This window comes from Labeo rohita, unplaced genomic scaffold, assembly GCF_022985175.1.
Source record: "Labeo rohita strain BAU-BD-2019 unplaced genomic scaffold, IGBB_LRoh.1.0 scaffold_105, whole genome shotgun sequence".
Lineage (NCBI taxonomy): Eukaryota > Metazoa > Chordata > Actinopteri > Cypriniformes > Cyprinidae > Labeo > Labeo rohita.
In genome coordinates, this window is record NW_026127175.1 from 121,646 (window position 1) to 143,254 (window position 21,609).

The 21,609-nt window shown below is 30.8% G+C and overlaps 1 protein-coding gene across 1 annotated transcript in view; it reads right to left on the minus strand.

Annotated features, from left to right (window-relative positions):
• The window catches only part of LOC127157350 (xaa-Pro dipeptidase-like), an 84,377-nt gene that overhangs the window by 33,751 nt on the left and 29,017 nt on the right, over nucleotides 1–21,609 (minus strand). The window contains 2 exon segments of the mRNA XM_051100586.1: nucleotides 7,554–7,600; nucleotides 18,291–18,366. Coding sequence (XP_050956543.1) covers nucleotides 7,554–7,600; nucleotides 18,291–18,366 — 123 coding nt within the window.

The window sequence follows — 21,609 nt, forward strand, 5'->3', positions numbered from 1 at the left end:
AGAGCAACACTTTATATTCCTTCAAGGGGCCCAATAACCTAAGAAATAAACATCAGAAAGCTGACCTTTTAACCTTCTTATAATAAACTTTTCCACACCAGTGTTATTTTAGTATTTTCTTTTTTAGTTTCAATAGCACTACATTTTTATCATATTAAGATACTATTATAGTTTATATCTTACGCAAACATGCTATACTTACAGTTTTTAGTAATTTTGTTTGTGTTTTATTCATTTTAACATGTCTAGTATTTTTTATTTCGCTTTCAGTTCTAGTTATTTAGTACACAAATTTAAACTAAATGAAATGAGAAATGTCATCTTGGTAGCTAGGTGAATAAGCAAAATATTTCAATTTAATTTAATTTAATTTAGTTTAATTTTTTTTTATTTTAATTTAATCTTTTATTTTATTTTAGTTGAAGCTTTTTTATGTTTTAGTTAAATAATAAATCTTAAATTATATATATGACGTAAAATACATAAAATCTAACATTTTTCAGAGCAGTTACTACAGATTTCTATTTTATTTTCATTCTACTACTACTTTGAACTACTTATAGGAACAAAAAAATATATATTTTAAAATGTCTAGTTTTTACTTATTTTTATTTTAGATTTAGTTATTTAGTACATAAATTTAAACTAAATGAAAATTAGAAATGAAAGTTTTTTATTTCATGTAACAAAAGCTTTTTTTATGTGTTAGTTAAATAATAATAAATCTATATCTAAATCTAAATATAATAATAAAATTATATATATGACATAAAATATGCAAAATCTAACATTTTTCAGAGCAGTTATTACAGATTTTACTTCTATTTTATTTTCTTTCTACTACTACTTTGAACTACTTATAGGAACGTCTAGTTTTTACAAATGTTTTATTTTAGTTTTAGTTATTTAGTACATACATTTTAACTAAATTAAAATGAGAAATGTTACCTTAGTAGCTGTGTGAAATATTTTATTTTATTTTAGTTTAGTTTAGTAAGTAACAAAAGTTTTTTTTATGTTTTAGTTAAATAATAATAATGCATTTATAATTATAAGTCACATATATAATTATATATATGATATAAAATATACAAAATCTAACATTGTTCAGAGCAGTTACTATTTTTATTTGCTTTCTACTATTACTCTGAACTACTTATAGGAACAACAAAAAAGTACATTTAAATGTGTTAAATATTATTATATTGTTATATTAATATGCTTATATATATATATATATATATATATATATATATAATATATATAAATACATATGTAATCCTAATTTGAATCTTAACCCTTTTGCATGAAATCATGAACTCCTGGAAAAGTCATGCAGATTTATTGGTTTAAAAGTGAGATGCAAAAAGAACATTCACCTCTAAAAATATCTGTAACTGTGGGCTTTAATTAAAAGAAACTATGAGCATCTACAGATTAAAATATGTTTGCAAAACAGAGCAGAGGACACAAATGATGGAAGGAGAGCGCTTCGATATTGCTGTGGACAACGGAGGACCTTAGAGTCAAAAAGATTGAGATTCACTGCTTTAAAAAGAAGGCAATCAATGGACTTTCCTGCTGTTATCCTCTCATGTTTCTCGTGTTTTCAGTAAACTCATGTTCTCCAAATGTCCTCTAGATGATGAAAGCACACATAAATCTGACATCAGCAGTGCTGTCGGCCCTCGGTGCGTTTAATTACCAAACTATCCCACACACATGTGCACATTCACACAACTCAAAGGAGAATTAAGGAGTTAATAGTAAATAATGAAGTTTTCAGCATTGTGCAGCGGTGAAAGGATCCTCCACTGCGCTCGCTCCGGCAACAAAACTCAATTTAAATCGATTCTGTGTCTCAAATCCTGGATGATTTTCCCACGAGACGCAGCAGCCTGTGTGTGCCCACTAATGCACATTCAATGAGAGCAAGAGATTTTCTGGATTTCTATCACAAGGATCACATCTGAGACAATAACAAACAAAAAAGTCATAAAAATACTAAAAAACTAAATGATTTATTTAGTTGTTTTAATTTGTAAACTTATGGTATTAGTGCAGTCTTTTTTAATTGTTTCTACATGTACTTCTTCTTGATCTGTCAAAAAGCCAAGAAGCAAACACACACACACACACACACACACACACACATATATATATATATATATATATATATATATATATATATATATATATATATATATATATATATACAAATTAGTTTCAGCTCCAAAATAAATGCTGTTATCTTGAACATTTGGTCAAAGAATCCTAAAAAAATTCTTTAGTTAAATATTATATATAAAAATGTAGAAATATGAAACAAACTTATGGTATTACTATAGTCTTTTTTATACATGTATTTATTTTTTAATAATATTGTTTCTACATTTACTTCTACTTGATCTGTCAAAAAGCCATGAAGTAAACCAGAAAAAAAAAAAAAAAAAAAAAAAAAAAAAACAAACACAACAACAAAAATAAAAGTTGTAAAATTAATAAAAAATGAAAATAAAATATTTTTTTATTTTTAGTAATCTTTAAATAAATGAATAAATAAATAAATATTTTAAAAGAAATTAGTTTCAGCTGCCTTTCAAATAAATGCTGTTCTCTTGAACATTTGGTCAAAAAAATCCTTAAAAAAAATACTTCTTTAGATAAATATTACATATATAAATATTTTTGAAATATGAAACAGCATAAAATTGTTATGGTATTAGTAGTCTTTTTTTTATACATATACTTTAATTTTTAATAATATTTACTTCTACTTAATCTGTCAAAAAGCCAAGAAGCAAACCTAAAAAAAAAAAAAAAAAAAAAAAAAAAAAAAAAAAACCTAACACCCTGAAAATGAAAATATTTGTTTTTAAAATAATTTTTTAGCAATCCTTAAATAAATAAACAAACAAACAAACACACTTTTAAAAAGACAAATTAGTTTAAACTGAACTTTAAAATTGCCTCTCAAATAAATGCTCTTGAACATGTGGTCAAAGAATCCTAAAAAATACTTTAGATAAATATTACATATATAAATATTTAAAACTTATGATTACTATCACTATAGTCTTTTTTATATGTTTATATTTTTTAATAATACTTTTTCTACATTTACTTCTACTTGATCTGTCAAATTTTTTTTTAATGAAAATTAAAATAAATTGGTGTTTTTAATTTTTAGTAATCCTTTTAATAATCATTTAGCAATAAATAAAAATATCTAAATATTAAAAAAGTCATAAATTACTTTCAGCAGTCAATTGCCTCTCAAATAAATGCTGTTCTCTTGAACTTTGCTCAAAGAATCCTGAAAAATACTTTTTAAAATAAATATTACATATATAAATATTCAGAAATATGAAACAGCACAACTGCTTTTTTTTTTTTTTAACATCAATTATAATCAGAAATGTTTTTGAGCAGCAAATCAACATATTAGAATGATTTCTGAAGGTCAATGTGACACTGAAGACTGGAGTAATGATGCTTTTTTTTCAGAAATAAATCTAATATTGTTTCTTATATTTACTCCTACTTCATCTTTGTCAAAGAGCCAAGATGTGATCCTATGTTGGGAAAAAAAACCCCAGCTAAAACTGGGTTCTTTTCATTTCAACAAAGCAATAAATGAGTTTTTGCGGTAGATTTATGTGTCATTCCCACTGAGGAGTCTCAGCTGCTTCATTTAATAAGCAATTACAAATGTAATGAAGCAAAAATGAGTGTTAAAAATGAGCGTCTATGCTGTGATAAATGGGGGGAAAAAATAAAAATGTTACATCTATGCTGTTTTCATCTCGCTGCTTTGTTTATATGTGCACATATAAATGTGTGAGTATTACAGTATTACAGTTCATGTCATTCTGACAGCTTGAGTAAAGAAAAATCTGACAAACATTTCAGTATTCATCACTAACTAACTAGACCACAAGGTCCCACCAACAAATGCCACCATAACCAATCACACAGTAAAAATGAAATGTTCTGTGGACCTTCATATAAATTGTTGCAGTGTTTTGTTTTGCAATGAACAAAAACAAAACACTGCACAATTTCAGTTTCACTCCATCCAGATATACATCATAAATAATAAATCATAATCACATTTCACATTTTGCAACTGAAGTAATGTTGAAAATTCATCTTTGATCACACAAATAAATTAAAGTTTAATATATATTCACATAGAAATTAGTTATTTTAAATCATAATAACATTTAACATTTTTACTGTATTTTTAAGGAAATAAATGCAGCAAATCAGCATATTAGAATGATTTCTGGAGGATCATGTGACTGAAGACTGGAGTAAAGATGCTGAAAATTCAGATTTGAGAACAAAAATAAATTAAAGTTGAACATAGATCCACATAGAAATGAGTTATTTTAAATCATAATATTATTTCAGATTTTTACAGTATTTTTGATCAAACAAATGCAGCGAATCAGCATATCAGAATGATTTCTGAAGGATCATGTGAAGACTGGAGTCTGATGATGCTGAAAATTCAGATTTGATCACAGAAATAAATTACATTTCACAATATATTCACACAGAAAGCTGCTATTTTAAATAGTAGCAATATTTCACATTTTTACACTATTTTTGATTACAAAAACAAAACACTGCACAATTTCAGAGTTTCACTCTATCCAGATATACATATAAAAAAAAAAAAATCTATCACATTGATCACAGAATATATTCCTATAGAAAATAGCCATTTTAAATCATAATAACATTTCACATTTTTACTGTATTTTTCATCAAATGAATACAGCAACTTTGAGAACTGAAGTAGTAATGATGTTAAAAATTCATCTTTGATCACAGAAATAAATTAAAGTTGAACATATATTCACATAGACATTTGTTATTTTAAATCATAATAATATTTCAGATTTTTACTGTATTTTTGATCAAGCAAATGCAGCAAATAAGCATATTAGATTGATTTCTAAAGAAATTTCTGTGAAGATGTTTCACCTCAAATCACTGGTCTCTACTGAGTGTGTGTAAGTAAATCTGACTCTGCTATACTGACGTGTGTCTAGCGAGTCGCTGCATGGCGTGACCTTGCCTGCGGGTCTGTCCTGTTACGCCACACACACACACACCTGTTTGCCACAGTCCCTCTCATTATGTCCAGTCATCAGTGAATCACCGGCCCCTAATGGCCTGATGTGACTGTAGGACTGCAGCAGACACATAACAGAGCTCAACATTAAAAACCCTCATGATCCCTGCAGGAAACTGACATTCCAGGGAAAAAAGAAAGTTTGAAGAAAATTGGATGGAAATTGGCTTCTCCCGACCGCACAGAGGGGGAGAGATGAATGCAGAGGTCACATCCCAGCATGCACTTGGGCGGCCGGAGCTGAGAGGGACGGTATCATTAGAGGAAGCAGATCATGCATCACAATCTCTGAAGGTCTGGACAAAGCCAGTGTTCCGCGGTCTCTGCTTCGAGACCTCAGGACGCCACTGCGGCGCTTCTTTGGAGGACAAAACGAGTGGAGGGAGTCGGTCTTATCTTACACTTCTCCTGCTGCAGATATTGAGAGAAAATCCCTGTAAAAAGCTGCAGCTTATCAGAGCTTTTGTTTGGTGAGGAGAGAAGAGGTCGGCCGGTCTTATCAGACATAAAAACACTAACACCGCTAGAAGATCAACACCACACACAGATGAAACACAGAACAGGAGATACTCTGAATCTGTAGTTCGCTAAACTATAAGATACTCATCAAATAAAAGGTGCTGTAAGTCAAGTTTTTGAATAACATGCATAAAATTTTACTGCTTCCAGACAGTCACAACGGCCTCTGATAGAAGTAGGATAAAACTATATTCAAAAATTTGTATTTATTTATTTTATTTTTTAATGTAAAAATTACATTTTTTTTAAAACACAGTAAAAATATTAAATATTATAATTCCAAACAGCTGTTTTCTGTGTGAATATCTGTTAAAATGTAATTTATTTCTGTGATGCACAGCTGAATTTTCAGCATCATTGCTCCAGTCTTCAGTGTCACATGATCCTTCAGAAATCATTCTAATATGCCGATTTGCTGTATTTCTTTGCTTAAAAATACTGTAAAAATAATAAATATTATTATGATTTAAAATAGCTGTTTTCTGTGTGAATATATTGTGAAATGTAATTTATTTCTGTGATCAAAGCTGAATTTTCAGCATCATTACTCCAGTATTCAGTGTCACATTATCCTTCAGAAATCATTCTAATATGCTGATTTGCTGCATTTGTTTAATCAAAAACACTGTAAAAATATGAAATATTATTATGATTTAAAACAGTTGTTTTCCGTGTGAATATATTGTAAAATGTAATTTATTCTTGTGTTCAAAACCTGAATTTTTAGCATCATTACTCCAGTCTTCAATGTCACATGATCCTTCAGAAATCATTCTAATATGTTGACTTGCTACATTTTCTTGACCAAAAATACAGAAAAAAAAAGAAATATTATTATTATTTAAAATAGCTGTGTTCCATGTAAATCTATTGTAAAATGTAATTTATTCTTGTGTTCAAAACCTGAATTTTCAGCATCATTACTCCAGGCTTCATCATTCTAATATGCTGATTTGCTGCTCAAGAAACATTTCTTATCATTACTATATTAAAAACAACTGCGCAACACAATATTTTTGTGGAAACGGTGATACATTTCATTTTTCAGAATTCATAGATGAATAGAAAGTTCAAAAGAAGAGCATTTATTTGAAATGAAAATATTTTGTAACATTTTAAATGTTTTTACTGCAACTTTTGATGATTTGCGTCAATTAAAAAAAAAAAAAAAACTATTCATAAAATATTATATTTTAATATTTTTTTTGTTTTCTCTGATTTTTTCTTCTTCCCAACATTAGTCCTAATCATAACTCCCAAAAACGTATTAATTTTCAAGATTTTAACCCTTTAAATGTCAGTTTTTTACATAATGCCACTATTGGGTTTTTTTTTTGTTGGTGTTTTTTTTTTTTTATTACAGTCTTGGACAAGTCAATCATTAGAAACAACAATTGTGATGCATTATTATTTTTGTGCAGTTTCAGATTTAAATATATAAATCAATAACTGAATACATAAATCTACCACTCATACGCACAAATTTCGAAGTACATACAAACAAACACAAAAACAGCAGAAAACAGGCTCCACTGGCCAAATCTGAACCATCCAAACACACTGAGCAAATCAATCTGGTTTTCAAAACAACACTGGAATGACAAAAACCAAAACAAATGGATGTTTCCTTGTTAAAACATCCTGTCAAAACCAGCACTATGACTCACAAACCAAGTCTGTGATGCACTGTAGGCTATATAGTAAAGTATTTACTTTGCTCTGCTCTCAGACGTGTGGAAACACAAGCTGAATCTAAGAGCGAATTCATGGGAAAAGAGTGTGATTTTCTTCATTAGGCTCCACTTTAGTTAAAGAGGATTTAATCAGGGCACAGGAGACACGGGCAGCTCTATCAATCAATGAAATCAATCAATCGATCGCCACTCACCTCTCCATCTCGTACTCTTTCAGGCCCGGCTTCACACGTTTCATCACCTACAAGAAAAAACACAGAGTAATCAGATAAGAGCGCTTTATGAAATATTCAATTAGTCATCCACCTCAGTCATCAGCCGAGGGCTTCCCTCGCTCTCCAGATAAAGCCTAATAATCTCAATGAACTCTCGGCGGCAGTCGGAGCGAGCAGACACCGACGAGAGCCGTGCAAAACGGCTCTGAAAATGACCAGCAATTGCCTTCAAATTACAGAACGACTCATCCATTTGATGAGATAACAGTCATTTGCGGCGCGGCGGAGAGAAATGAGGGAGAACGCGTGTCGAGGGCAGATTAGAGGGGCTGTTTGATGATTGCAGGTTAGGAAGCTTTTATTTCAATCGAGAATCATGAGTCACACCGTATTGCAGCGCTGAAGGATCCCCGGGAGATTGCGGAGATCAGGTTGTTGCAGACAGTATTAGTATGTTGGGTGACAGAGGGAATATTATACTTGTAGGAATAAAACGGTGCTATAGTATATACCACCATTCAAAAGTTTAGTGCCAGTACGACATTTCTTTAAAGAGGTTAATACATTTATTGATGTAAGGATGCATTACATTGATCAAAAGTGACAAAAAAAAAAAAAAAAAAAAAAAAAAAAAACTTTCTATGCAATGAATCCTGAAGAAAAAATAAATAAATGAATACAGCAGCGTTTTCAGTTTTTAACCAAAGGAAATAATGCTTTTATTCAACAAAGAGACATCAAAGTGATCAAAAACAAGAATTAAGACATTTATAATGTTACAAAAGATTTATATTTTGTCTATAAGACAAAACAAGCAGAAGAGACTTCTTTCAAAAACATAAAAAAATAAAAAATAAATAAAAAAAAAAATCTTACAAACTCCAAACTTTGAACTTTCTATTCAAAGACGCCTTAAAAATGTATCATGGTTTCCACATAATAAATAAATAAAATGAAAGCCACAAATCTGTTTTATTATATTTACTGCAAAATGATTATAATAATAATAATAATAATAATAATAATAATAATATATAATTTATAATAAAAATAAGATAAAACAGTAAAAAATAAATAAATAAAATAATGAATCCACAAAACTGTTTTATTATATTTATTACAAAATGATAATAATATTACATAATTTATTATAAGAAAAAATGTTTTTTGATCAGCATATATTCTATTCATCAAAGATGTAAAAAATCATGGTGTCCACATAAAATAAAATAAAATAAAATAAAATAAAATAAAATAAAATAAAATAAATCCACTAAACTGTTTTATTATATTTATTACAAAATGATAATATTATTATATAATTTATTATTAAAAATGTTAGCATATTAGAATGATTTCTGAAGGATCATGTGACACTGAAGACGTAATGATGCTGAAAATTCAGATTTGATCACAGAAATAAATTTTATTTTAAAATATATTCACATAGTAAAGAGCTATTTTAAATTGTAATAATATTTCAGATTTTTACTGCTTTTTGGATCAAATAAATGCAGCCTTGATGAGCAGAAGAGACTTTTTTCAAAAAAAAAAAAAAAAAAAAAAAAAAGGAAATCTTACAAACCCCAAACTTGAACTTTCTATTCATCAAAGACGCCTTACAAAATGTATCATGGTGTTCACATAAAATAAGATAAAATAAGATAAAATAAAATAAAATAAAATAAAATAAAATAAATCCACTAAATTATTTTAATATATTTATTACAAAATGACAATAATATTATATAATTTAAAATAAGGAAAAAAATGTTTTTTGATCAACATCAATAAATTACATTTTAAAATATATTCACAGCTATTTTAAATTGTAATAATATTTCAGATTTTTACTGCTTTTTTGATTAAATAAATGCAGCCTTGATGAGCAGAAGAGACATCTTACAAACTCCAAACTTCTGAATAATTTAGTTATCTCCTACTCGTTACTATCTTATTTAATTTGTAATTCCAAATTGTAATAACATTCCCAATATAATCATTTTAACTGTATCCTTCTGAGAAGTTGTAAGTGTGAAAAAGAGCAAAAGATGAGCACTTGACTTGTCTTGTGCCGCATCAGGCGGTCACCGTCTCCTGAGAAACATCACCTGGTACAGGTGAACGGGAAGTGATGCGCTACTGCAGTGCTGGGACTTTGGGAGGATCGGGAACAAGCGGCGATGAACGGCTCAGGTGTCAAGCGCTGGATTTTAATGACGTCCCACGAGAGGAAAAACAGACGGGCAAAGCGGATAGACACGGTCACAGTAACTTCTCATTTGTCCCTCTATGTTCTTCCTGTGCTGAATATAATTTGACTCATTAACGATATAAAAGGGTCCAGTGTGTTCCGAGACATCTTCTGTCACATGCAAAAGAAACAGGAGGGTTTAAGGCATGCAAAAAATCCACGGTCAGAGTCTCTACAAGTGACAAGAAACCCAAAGGAATACATCAATTCAGAGCTGCAAATACAACTAAACTGTTCTAGGCTACAAAACAATCTATTAAAACAAAATTAATGCTGTCAGCACTACTCAAATGGGATTTGTTTTCTAAATGACTCTAAATGAGTTACAGTTACAGAATGCATGTAATGCATTCTTGAAGCTCAAATAGAAAAATGCTGCTAGCAACTGCAATGTTATGGGGTCTGAACCAATAAAATATTGAATGCATTATAATTTGCTTCATACAAAAGCATCTGCAACAAATAGACTAATTTCTGTATTCATTTTTATTATTATAATTTAATACATCAAAGAAAAAAAGCAAAACACTAGCTTTGATTTCTGTGTTGAATTTGAAAGTTGCAAACAAAATATGAGAATATATGAACATTTAAAAAAAAAAAAACTCTTAGGTAATTTTTTTTATAATATGCAAGAAAAACACTGATAAAGTATATTTGCCATACCGCCATCCTACTAACCTAATCATGTCTAAATAGGTTTAATTATACTGTTTTTGATAAAATAAGCATGATGCATTGAGACAATGAATTTAATTTGAAGAGATATAAAATAGAACTACTTCATGCATCTCTAATCTGACGCAGTTTCTTTAAATATATTTACATTTATGCATATAGCATTATGCATCTATCGAGAACGACTTGCAGTGCATTAAATCTGAGAATCGAACTGTTGACTCTGCCATGGCTAGTTTCATTCCCTACACGTCAATATAAATGCTTAAAACCACATTTACATTTACATATAGTCCATTATTCATATCTGGATGTTCAAAGGTCAAATAACTGTCGTCCGCTCCTGTCAGACTCAATAAAACAGTGAAATCATCCGGACTGGAGCTGAACCTTAATCGCTGCTCGACTGAAACTGACCTTCCTCACCGCAAAGACCAAATCAGCATTTACAGTCATTTACATTTCAAACTAGCAAAACCTGCTGCTGTAAGCATCGCTGACGGACCACAGCACATTGTGATGAATCGCACGAAACCCGTCAAGAACAGGTCCAGGTCACATTTCACACCAACAAATGAAGATTGACATTATATAACGTTATATAACCTATTTTATATGGAAGGCCAAATTACTCAAAATCAAATCATTATAATATATTGAAATATATAAATACATTGTTAAATGCATAATAAATTGATTTAATAACTATTTACATACTTTATGAATTTTTTAAATAATAAATAATTTTAAAAACTTTTTATTTATTCATCTCAGTATTTTTTATTTATTGTCTCCATGTGTATACTATATACATATATATTTCATTTTAGTTTCATTTAAGTTTTTTTTTTTTATTTTATTGTTTTTGCGGGGGGTTTTTTCATGTCTATATAGTTAGTAGTTAACAGTTCATTTTATTTTCCGTTATAGTTACTTCAGTACAAGTTAAACTAAATGAAAATGACTTTGCAACTAGCTGAAATAAACCTGACAACTGTAAAGCCTAAAAATGAAACATGGAGGCAATAATAAAATAAATAAATAAATAAAATATTTTTTCAATAATTTATTGAAATTAAACTATTAAAATTAAACATATGCATTTAACAATTTATTTATACATTTCAACATTTAATTGAGTTTCAACAATATTGAGTAATTTAGCCCTCCATACTAAAAAGATATTATTTTATTTACAATGTTTATAATGTTTATTCATTTATTTTTATTACTTTTTATTTTAACTAGCTGAAATAATCCCGACAACTGTAAAACCTAAAAATGAAACATGGAGGCAATAATTAATTAAATAAATAAATATATAAATAAATAAATAAAATATTTTTTTCAATACTTTATTTAAATAAAATTATTTAATTATGCATTTAACAATTTATTTATATACTTCAACATTAAATTATTTAATTTTGAATAATTTGGCCCTCAATACTAAAAAGTATTTATTTACATTTATTTATTTATTTATTTATTTATAATGTTTACAATGTTTATTCATTTATTTTTATTGCTTTTTATTTTAACTAGATGAAATAAACCAACAACCACAAACCTGAAAATAAAACACGGAGAAAATAAAAAAATAAAAAAATAAATTGTTTTTAAACTAAATTATTTAATTTTATTATGCATTTAAACAATGTATTTATATATTTCAACATTTATTTAATAATTTAATTTTGAGCAGTTTGGCCCTTCATAATTTTAAGTCCCATTGGGGTGAAAAAGAAAATCCTGTAAAGTATTTTTCTTTAAAATCCTTCCAAAAAAAAAAATATATATATTATATATAATATTATAATTTGATGACGCTGAGCTCAAAAATGTGTTTTTTTCCACAAATTTTTAAATTGTAAGGTTTATATCATGTATTATATCATTTTTATTATTTATATACATTAAATTTGTACAGATATGAAATATATATATATATATATATATATATATATAAGCAGTCAAATGTCAAAAGTTGTTTTTTCAGTGATAAAAAATAAGTATTCAAAATATATAATTTAACTGCAAAAGAGCAAAAAAGAGGAAATCAGACATAAAGGTATAAAATGTCATGCATGTAAAAAATGGGTTGAAAACTAAACAAATAGATGTAATCTGGCTCAGATGAAGACAGCACTCATGTCTTTATTGCAGTTTACAAAAATACAAGACTTCTTCACCTTACTGATGGTTGTAAAAGCAAAAGTGCTACAAAATGCATCATATTTAGTAAGAAAGTAAGACAAGCTGAGGGGAAAAAAAAACACTATTTTTGGAATCAGCAGAAACAATATTAGATTTCAGTCAGCAAATATGATTTGGAGGTGTAATGTGCATTTTGGGGTAAAAATATGACAGAGCTCCGGAGGCAGAAAGAGGAGAAAAATCATCCAGAATCTCTTCGGTTCGTCACAACCTCTGGCTGAGATCTTTACCCAAACATTTCGGCGTTAAATCGAGCCGACAAACGCTTTAGGCCATGCGTGACACTAAGAAAGAGCAAATTCATTTTTCTGACAACCTCTGAAATGTTAATTAACAAGATATGTTAATGAAGACAAAACTGAACCATGCATAAAAAAAATAAAAGTTGGAATGCTCAATGATAATGCTATTAATTCTGGCTTCTGTTAATGAATCTTTGTGCATTTTTGAGGAAGTAAGATATTTGAAAACATTTTCAATTTTCATCAACGCAAGAACAGACACGTTCAAACCCATTAACGAAACCGAAAAAATGGAAGTGATTCTCAATAAGAACCCAGTTTGGATTCTCAACCCTCGTCTGAACTCTTCCCGCTCAATAGTTTCCCATAACCGTACGGTGAACTCTCTCAAAATCCCTCGTTCCTCATTTCAGCATTCAAAAAACAATTTGTTTCCAACTGTGGCCATGACTCATGTCCCTCTTAAACCGAATATCCAGCAATAACAGAAGACGAGAGGTTACAGCCGCCAGACGTTTGTCTATATCAGCTCTGGATGAGACTGGCACTTATGAAGACCTATGTGCGTTAATATGTGCCGAGGCCTTTATTGCTGGAAACGAGAGATCAAAAGAGCCTCAAAACATGTCCTTCAAACCTTCGTCTGAAGATCGACCCGGTCGACCAAGGTCATTTTTTCATTTGATGAGGTGCTGGAGCTATTTCCATTAGATAACGCGAGGATAAACGTTCACTGCGCTCTTACAATGCCGTCTGCACATGTGGACGAATCCTGACCGCAGGAGAACAAAATCAAATAGAAATCTTTTTCTACAGTTTTAAAGGAATAATTCACACAAATTAAATTCTACAGACACTTCATGCAGCTTTCAAAAACATCACAAAACTGTCTAGAATTCATAACAGATCTGTAAAATATAATAGTCTATTATAGAAGTCTGTTTTATAAATCTTTCTTTTATTTATTTATTTATTTTTTATATTTGTCCTTTGGATTTTGGAACCACAAATACAATAAATACCCTAGTAAAAGGTGGACTACTTGTGCACAGTGCACATTTCTTAATATTAAGCTTAAAATGTCAGTATTAATGAGGATTGCATGACATTTGCATAATAAATGCAAGATATTTAAAGTGTATGTAAAGAATACTTGCAATAGTTCCACTCTTAGCACTTTTATCAGATATACTTAAGCATATTTTTAGTTGGACTTAAACACTAATTTTGTGCAATTAAAGTGCATTTAGTACACAATTAGTTGTTTCAGTTTAGCAGACTTTAAGTATAACAGATTAGTATACCAAAAGTACAATTGCAGGATATTTTTTGAGTACATAAATATGTAAATACATTTGTACTATACTTTAAATTCATTTTAGTACATTTATTTTTTACTAGGGTAAATATTTTGTTCAGCAACAGCTGGGTTCCAGAGGTAAAAATTCTAGGTATATTGATTTTTAACAACTTACACATCTCTAAAGTCAGACCTATTGTAAGCTCTTAATCTATAGGACATGCTTTTGTTAAAGCCAGCAGTTTGTATTACTTTGAGTTTGAGCAGTTTGTGGTCAAAAACTACATTTCCCATGATGCTCTACAGAAAGTTCCCTACTCTCTCAAAACACTTACATATTTGAACATTTATGTGTAAGTTTTACAACAGACCTAACATGTATTGGCTTCTGTATACAGAATCAACAACTTTAAATGGATAGTTTTATATTTTTTCATTGTTTGACTTCATGAGATTGATGTTCTTTCCCTCATTAAAGTCTTTAAGTTCAGTCATTTTGTGCTTTTATGCTCAAATCAAAGTCTGAAATGTTGTTTCTCTCCTCACAGCTGGTTGATTTGGTTCATGGCTTCTAATGCTTTTAAATCCCTATGGGAAAAATTAATGTAAAAAACACTTCCGCTAAAAAAAGTGGGCGGCACTCTATAAATAGGGCATTCTGACATGAATTGATGTTCAACAACTCTTTTAATGTAACAATCACTGTTAAAGTCAGCTCTTACTATGATAAATACGATCGCAGCTTAAACGCACAGCATTAATTTATGTACAAACCACAGACTGGCCCATTAATATCCAACACTCTTAAAAAGGCTTTTCATCCATTAATGGATATCAGCAACCTATTCTACCAGAAACCAACACCATCAATCTGAATTATTAAATTATTTTGAGTCTCCCAGAGTTTTATTCACATCTGCTGCTCGCCTGCAGTGCATTGTTAAACATTTCAAACATCAAATACCCTTAATAAATACCGTCTAACAGCACATATATCAAGAGTCTGCATTCATCCGTTAGCGGTATAATATAACATGTATGTTACTGTATGCAATTAAGGACAAAGATCTTAATTTTAGCCATAATAAGATTGTAATTGTTGGAATGGTCACAGATCAGCAATCTCCATGTAAAACTGATCGTGCAGACCAAAGCGATAGTCGTAGATGTAAAACTCGAAGAGATGGTAGCACCACTTACATCGCCGACCAAGGCTCGACCCAATCTGCCTAACAGGGCCGCTACAGCAAACAAAAGTACGAAATTGGGCGAAATTTTCAGGTATTTTGGATTTTTTGCAAAACCTACTTTTGCGAACTAATCCTAGGTTTTCAGCCCGATCGGAACTGAACCAGAGCAGAAAGATTCTCTAGAAAGCGAATACCAATAATTACTTTCAACACACCGTCACAAATTGACGCCAAAAAGTTTAAAAGGGGCGGGGTCACTTTTAATAAAATGCCTAGAACTCCTGAACAGAATGAGATATCTTTGCCAAACTCCGAACACTTATGTAAGAGCTCAAACTGAGGTTGTAAGACAAAAATCGCAGAGCTTGGCCACGTGGTGGCGCTATAAGAAGAAAAAATAAAACATAAAAATAGCTATAACTATGCAACCGTGTAAAGCGCCACATGTGTCTATAAGGACATTTGCGCATCTTGGACAAACAGGTCCAACTTGGTGGGCCTGTTCGACTCAAAGGTCTGTGAGAAATTTGAAAGAAATTGGCCACTGGGAGGCAATATCGCATTTGCAACTATGCATTGCTCAGTTTTTTGCAAATACACATGATATTCGTATCATATGACAGAACTCCTCATTCCGTACAACTTTGCCTCTAGAACCACTGCTGTCAATCAAACTGTTTGTTAAATGACTGAGAAAATGTAAAAAACATACTTTTGCGAACTAATCCTAGGTTTTCAGCCCGATCGGAACTGAACCAGAGCAGAAAGATTCTCTAGAAAGCGAATACCAATAATTACTTTCAACACACCGTCACAAATTGACGCCAAAAAGTTTAAAAGGGGCGGGGTCACTTTTAATAAAATGCCTAGAACTCCTGAACAGAATGAGATATCTTTGCCAAACTCCGAACACTTATGTAAGAGCTCAAACTGAGGTTGTAAGACAAAAATCGCAGAGCTTGGCCACGTGGTGGCGCTATAAGAAGAAAAAATAAAACATAAAAATAGCTATAACTATGCAACCGTGTAAAGCGCCACATGTGTCTATAAGGACATTTGCGCATCTTGGACAAACAGGTCCAACTTGGTGGGCCTGTTCGACTCAAAGGTCTGTGAGAAATTTGAAAGAAATTGGCCACTGGGAGGCAATATCGCATTTGCAACTATGCATTGCTCAGTTTTTTGCAAATACACATGATATTCGTATCATATGACAGAACTCCTCATTCCGTATAACTTTGCCTCTAGAACCACTGCTGTCAATCAAACTGTTTGTTAAATGACTGAGAAAATGTAAAAAACATACTTTTGCGAACTAGTCCTAGGTTTTTTGCTCAATCTAAAAAAAAAACAAAAACATAAAAACAACTGCAGTACAATTCTCGAAACTCTCTAGGTCAATAATTCGCAAAAAAATGTTGAAATTTACCCTTTGAAACGCTACATTGCAATCGTTAAGAAAAGGGGCCTGTCCGAATATACCCAAAATCCTATAAAGCCCTTGGAGCCCCACTGTGCTGCGGGCGACCCGAGTTCGAATCCCAGCTCGTGGACCTTTCCCGATCCCACCCTCGTCTCGCTCTCCCACTTCGTTTCCTGTCCAACTATACTGTCCTCTCTAAATACAGGCATAAAAACACCAAAAATAAGCCTTTAAAAAAAAAATCCTATAAAGCCTAAAGGAAACCTCACAAAACCTGCTGAGCACATGTGACAGGTGATTCTAAACAAGCATGCCAAGTTTTAAGGAGATCAGACTACAGCTGGTGCTATAACAGTCATAAACGTTACAAAACACAATATTTTTTATAGTAAATTACTTGAATTTGCAAAAAAACAGCTGGATACATGATGTCTTTTTTCATATGAAAGGGCTTTCACGTTCGCTAAAATAGATTTGTGTGTTATATATTAAAAACAAACAAGCAAGCCCCGCCCAGATGAGGACAAAGTAACAATTCAAAAGTAAAGTAACGCATTACTTCCTATAAAAAGTTACTAAGTAACACAATTTGTTACTTTTTTAGGGAGAAATGCAACACTGTAACGCAAATTCTTTTAAAATGTAAATACTTTTAAAAGTAACAGTGACAATCACACATGATGCACTGTAAAAAGTAATATTTTTTAAGTTATAAATAAAACATTACTGGAGCACATTTTACAATAAAATACGACTTCAGTCTTTACTTAAAAACTTCATGTTTAACAGTGTGTTACCTGCTGTTTCTTTGTAATTATCTGTGAAATATACTAGCAATTTATGAGTGAAAATGGTTTCTGCACCAGTATTTGCAGAGTAGTGCCTGGTCTAGATGCAGGTTTTTGAGCTGAAATATCATCTGTTTAGCATTCTGGTATTGTCTTGTGTCTGTGAAGAATAAATGCAATGCTGGCCTAGAAACTGATCAAACGAGGTATAGGATTTTGGTAGCTCTACGTCGAGTTTACAGTAACAATGCAGAGTAAAAACTGCTTTCCAAAAGGATGAACAGAACCTAAATGTGCAGTGTTTTAAAGAGAGATTCGATGGGCTTTTTGCCTGTAACATCCTCCCAATTGTCATTCTCACAAAACACTGTTCCAAACGTACAGCTTGTGAACCAAAATGAGCTGTTTGTGTCTCAGGAGAGCAGTGAAACACCCTGGGTGGCGTTTCCCAAAAGCACCGTAAGCCTAAACAGATCGTAGGAGGTTTGTGATGCTTTTGGGAAATGCAGTTCTGGTCTTTCAGAGTAATTATCAGATTTAACTACTTTCAACTAAAGTCTTTAGGGCAACGGTTTTAAAATTAGAAAACTGAGGGAAAATAATCTGCCTAAAAGCTGGTTTTACCTCTTTGTGGGCTTCACTGGAAATGCGGTTGGTGTAGCGCAGAACTTCCAGCTCCATGTCAGTCTTCAGTAAACGACTGCAGACAGAGACAGAGAGAGGTAATGTTGATCATCAATGAAAACAATAATGTGCATGTGAACATATAACACCTTATACAGCTGAGGTCAAATATTTACGTACACCTTGCAGAATCTGCAGGGATCATACAAAATGTATGTTATTTTTTTATTTAGTACTGACCTGAATAAGATATTTCACATAAAAGACTTTAACATATAGTCCTCATGATAAAATAATAGTTAAATTTATAAAAACGACCCGGTTCAAAAGTTTACATACACTTGATTCTTAATACTGTGTTGTTACCTGAATGATCCACAGCTGTGTTTTTTTTTTTTCTTTTGTTTAGTAATAGTTGTTCATGAGTCTCTTGTTTGTCCTGAACAATTAAACTGCCCGCTGTTCTTCAGAAAAATACTTCAGGTCCCACAAATTCTTTGTTTTTGTTTTTGTTTTGTTTTTTAAGCATTTTTGTGTATTTAAACCCTTTCCAACAATGACTGTATGATTTTGAGATCCATCGTTTCATATTGAGGACAACTGAGGGACTCATATGCAACTATTACAGAAGGTTCAAATGCTCACTGATGCTCCAGAATGAAACACAATGCATTAAGAGCCAGGGGGTGAAAACTTTTGAAAAGAAAGCTGAAGTGTTAATTTTTCTTATTTTACCTAAATATCATATTTTTTTTCATTTAGTACTGCCCTTCAGAAGCTACAGAATATACTTACATGTTTCCCAAAACGCAAAATAAGTTAAATTTACCCTGATCTTCAAATTTCAAAAGTTTTCACCCCCGTCTCTTAATGCATAGTTTATCCTTCTGGAGCATCAGTGAGCGTTTGAATATTCTGTAATAGTTGCATATGAGTCCCTCAGTTGTCCTCAGCGTGAAAAGATGGATCTCAAAATCATACAGTAATTATTGATAGGGTTCAAATGCACAAAAATGCTGGAAAACCAAAGAATTTGTGGGACCTGAAGGATTTTTCTGAAGAACAGCAGCCAGTTTAACTGTTCAGGACAAACAAAGGACTCATAAACAACTATCATTAAAAAAAACAAACAAAAAAACAGGATCATTCATGTAACAACACAGTAATAAGAACCAAATGTATGTAAACTTTTGGAGAGTCATTTTTATAAATTCAACTATTATTTTCTCTTGTGGAATATATGTAAACAATAATAATAAACAATAAACAATAATAAACAAAGACAAAATGTAAAAAATTATTACAATTTAAAATAGCAGCTTTCTATTCTGAATATATTGTAAAATGTAATTTATTTCTGTGCTCAAAGCTGCATTTTCAGCATCATTACTACAGTCTCCAGTGTCACATTATCCTTCAGAAATCATTCTAATTTGCTGCTTAAGAAACATTTCTGATTATTATTGATGTTGTTCATGTTTTTGTGGAAACTGATACATTTTATTTTTCAGGATTCTTTGATGAATAGAAAGTTCAAAAGAACATCATTTATTTGAAATAGAAATCTTTTGTAGCATCTTTTGTCATTCTTGATATAAAAAAAATAAAAATAAAATAAACTGTACTGACTCCAAACTTACTGGCCAGAAAGTTGAATGAAAAGCAAACTTCTCTGATAAACGTACAATCCTTAACATAGCCCAAACTCAGCAGGACTGACGTCAGAGAAATTAGCACTTTGTCTCTCATTAGTGTTTTTTTTTCTTCACCTCCACCATCTATTCCTGGTTGAGCATCTTCGTTTATGTCTTAATGATGCTGCCTGCATTACTGAAGCATCTTGACATCACCTCCTATGACTCAGTGTGAATGTGCCAACTTTCTAACAACACGTCTAAATATATCACTGCACACACACACTGCTGTAACCCATGGTTACGATCTGCCATGTGATTCTTATCAGCAGCTCCAGAGTAGAGCACTGAACACTTAACACCCCGATCACAGGATCACTTACAACAGGAATCAGTAAATATGTGGTTTGTTACAGGAATAGTTCACCAAAAAAAAATTCAAATGTTCATTTTCAGGCCATACAAGATGTGGAGGAGTTTGTTTCTTCCTCAGATTTGGAGAAATGGGTCATTCCATCACTCGCTAATGGATCCTCTGCAGTGAATGGGTGCCATCAGAAAGAGAGTCCAAACAGCTGATTAAAACATCACAATAATCCACAAGTAATCCAGAGGATCCATTGGTGAGCAAGTGATGGAATGACACATTTCTCATAACCTTTCATTATTTATTTATTTTTCCATCTGACGTCATCAATCTCTCTTCTCCTTTCACTCCTTTAATCTAGCATGTGCTGTAAATCCTGCTTAAGATCGAAAATACACCAGATTACAGAACTGAAACAGCCTGTGAATGTAGTTTACAGTCTGAACAACTACTTTACAAAAATGTCTTCCACCATTTCTGATATAAACCAGCTGTTTTCTGAAGCACTGATCACAAATTCATGGAAATCTATCAATAATTCACTGTCTATCAGTAATTACAGTTTGTTTGGGAGAATAAAGATGATTTACTGTATCTAAACTGATGCCTTTAAAAGCCAACATTACACCAAAAGTGACACTGGTTACTTTTGTTCGTTCCTGGTTTTAATTTGAATAATCTATATATTTTTAATTTACAGTTACACTCTAAAATAAAATGTTTCATAAACTTCTAACAAAATCTACATTTAGTCAGCTGCCAGTCAGAGTTATTACAGTTAACAAACTAAAACCATAAAAAATAAAATAAAATAAAATAAAATAAAATAAAATATTAAATAAAAGCCATTTTAATTTAGTTTTGCTTGAGGTATTTAATTAATAATTAAATAATAGTGGAAAACAAAACAAAATAAAATAAATAAACAAAAAACTAAAATAATAATAAAATAATAATAATAATAAAATAAAATACTTTTTATTTCAGCTAGGTGCCGAGCCATTTTAATTTAGTTTTGCTAAATAAATAAATGAATAAATATAAATAAATAAATAAATAAATAGTGAATTTTAAAAAAAAAAGCAACAATTTACATTTTTGTTGATATTTTGCATCGAATGCAATGACATTCAGACATTTTTAAACACTTTCTCATGTATAAATGGGTGAAAATCTAATCCCTTGAAAAATATTACTCATTTGGTTTCGAGTCTAATAAAAAATAAATGAAATGAAATATAATAAAATAAAAACTTTATTTCAGCTAGTTACCAATCAACATCTCATTTAACAAACTAAAACCATAAAAATAAAATTA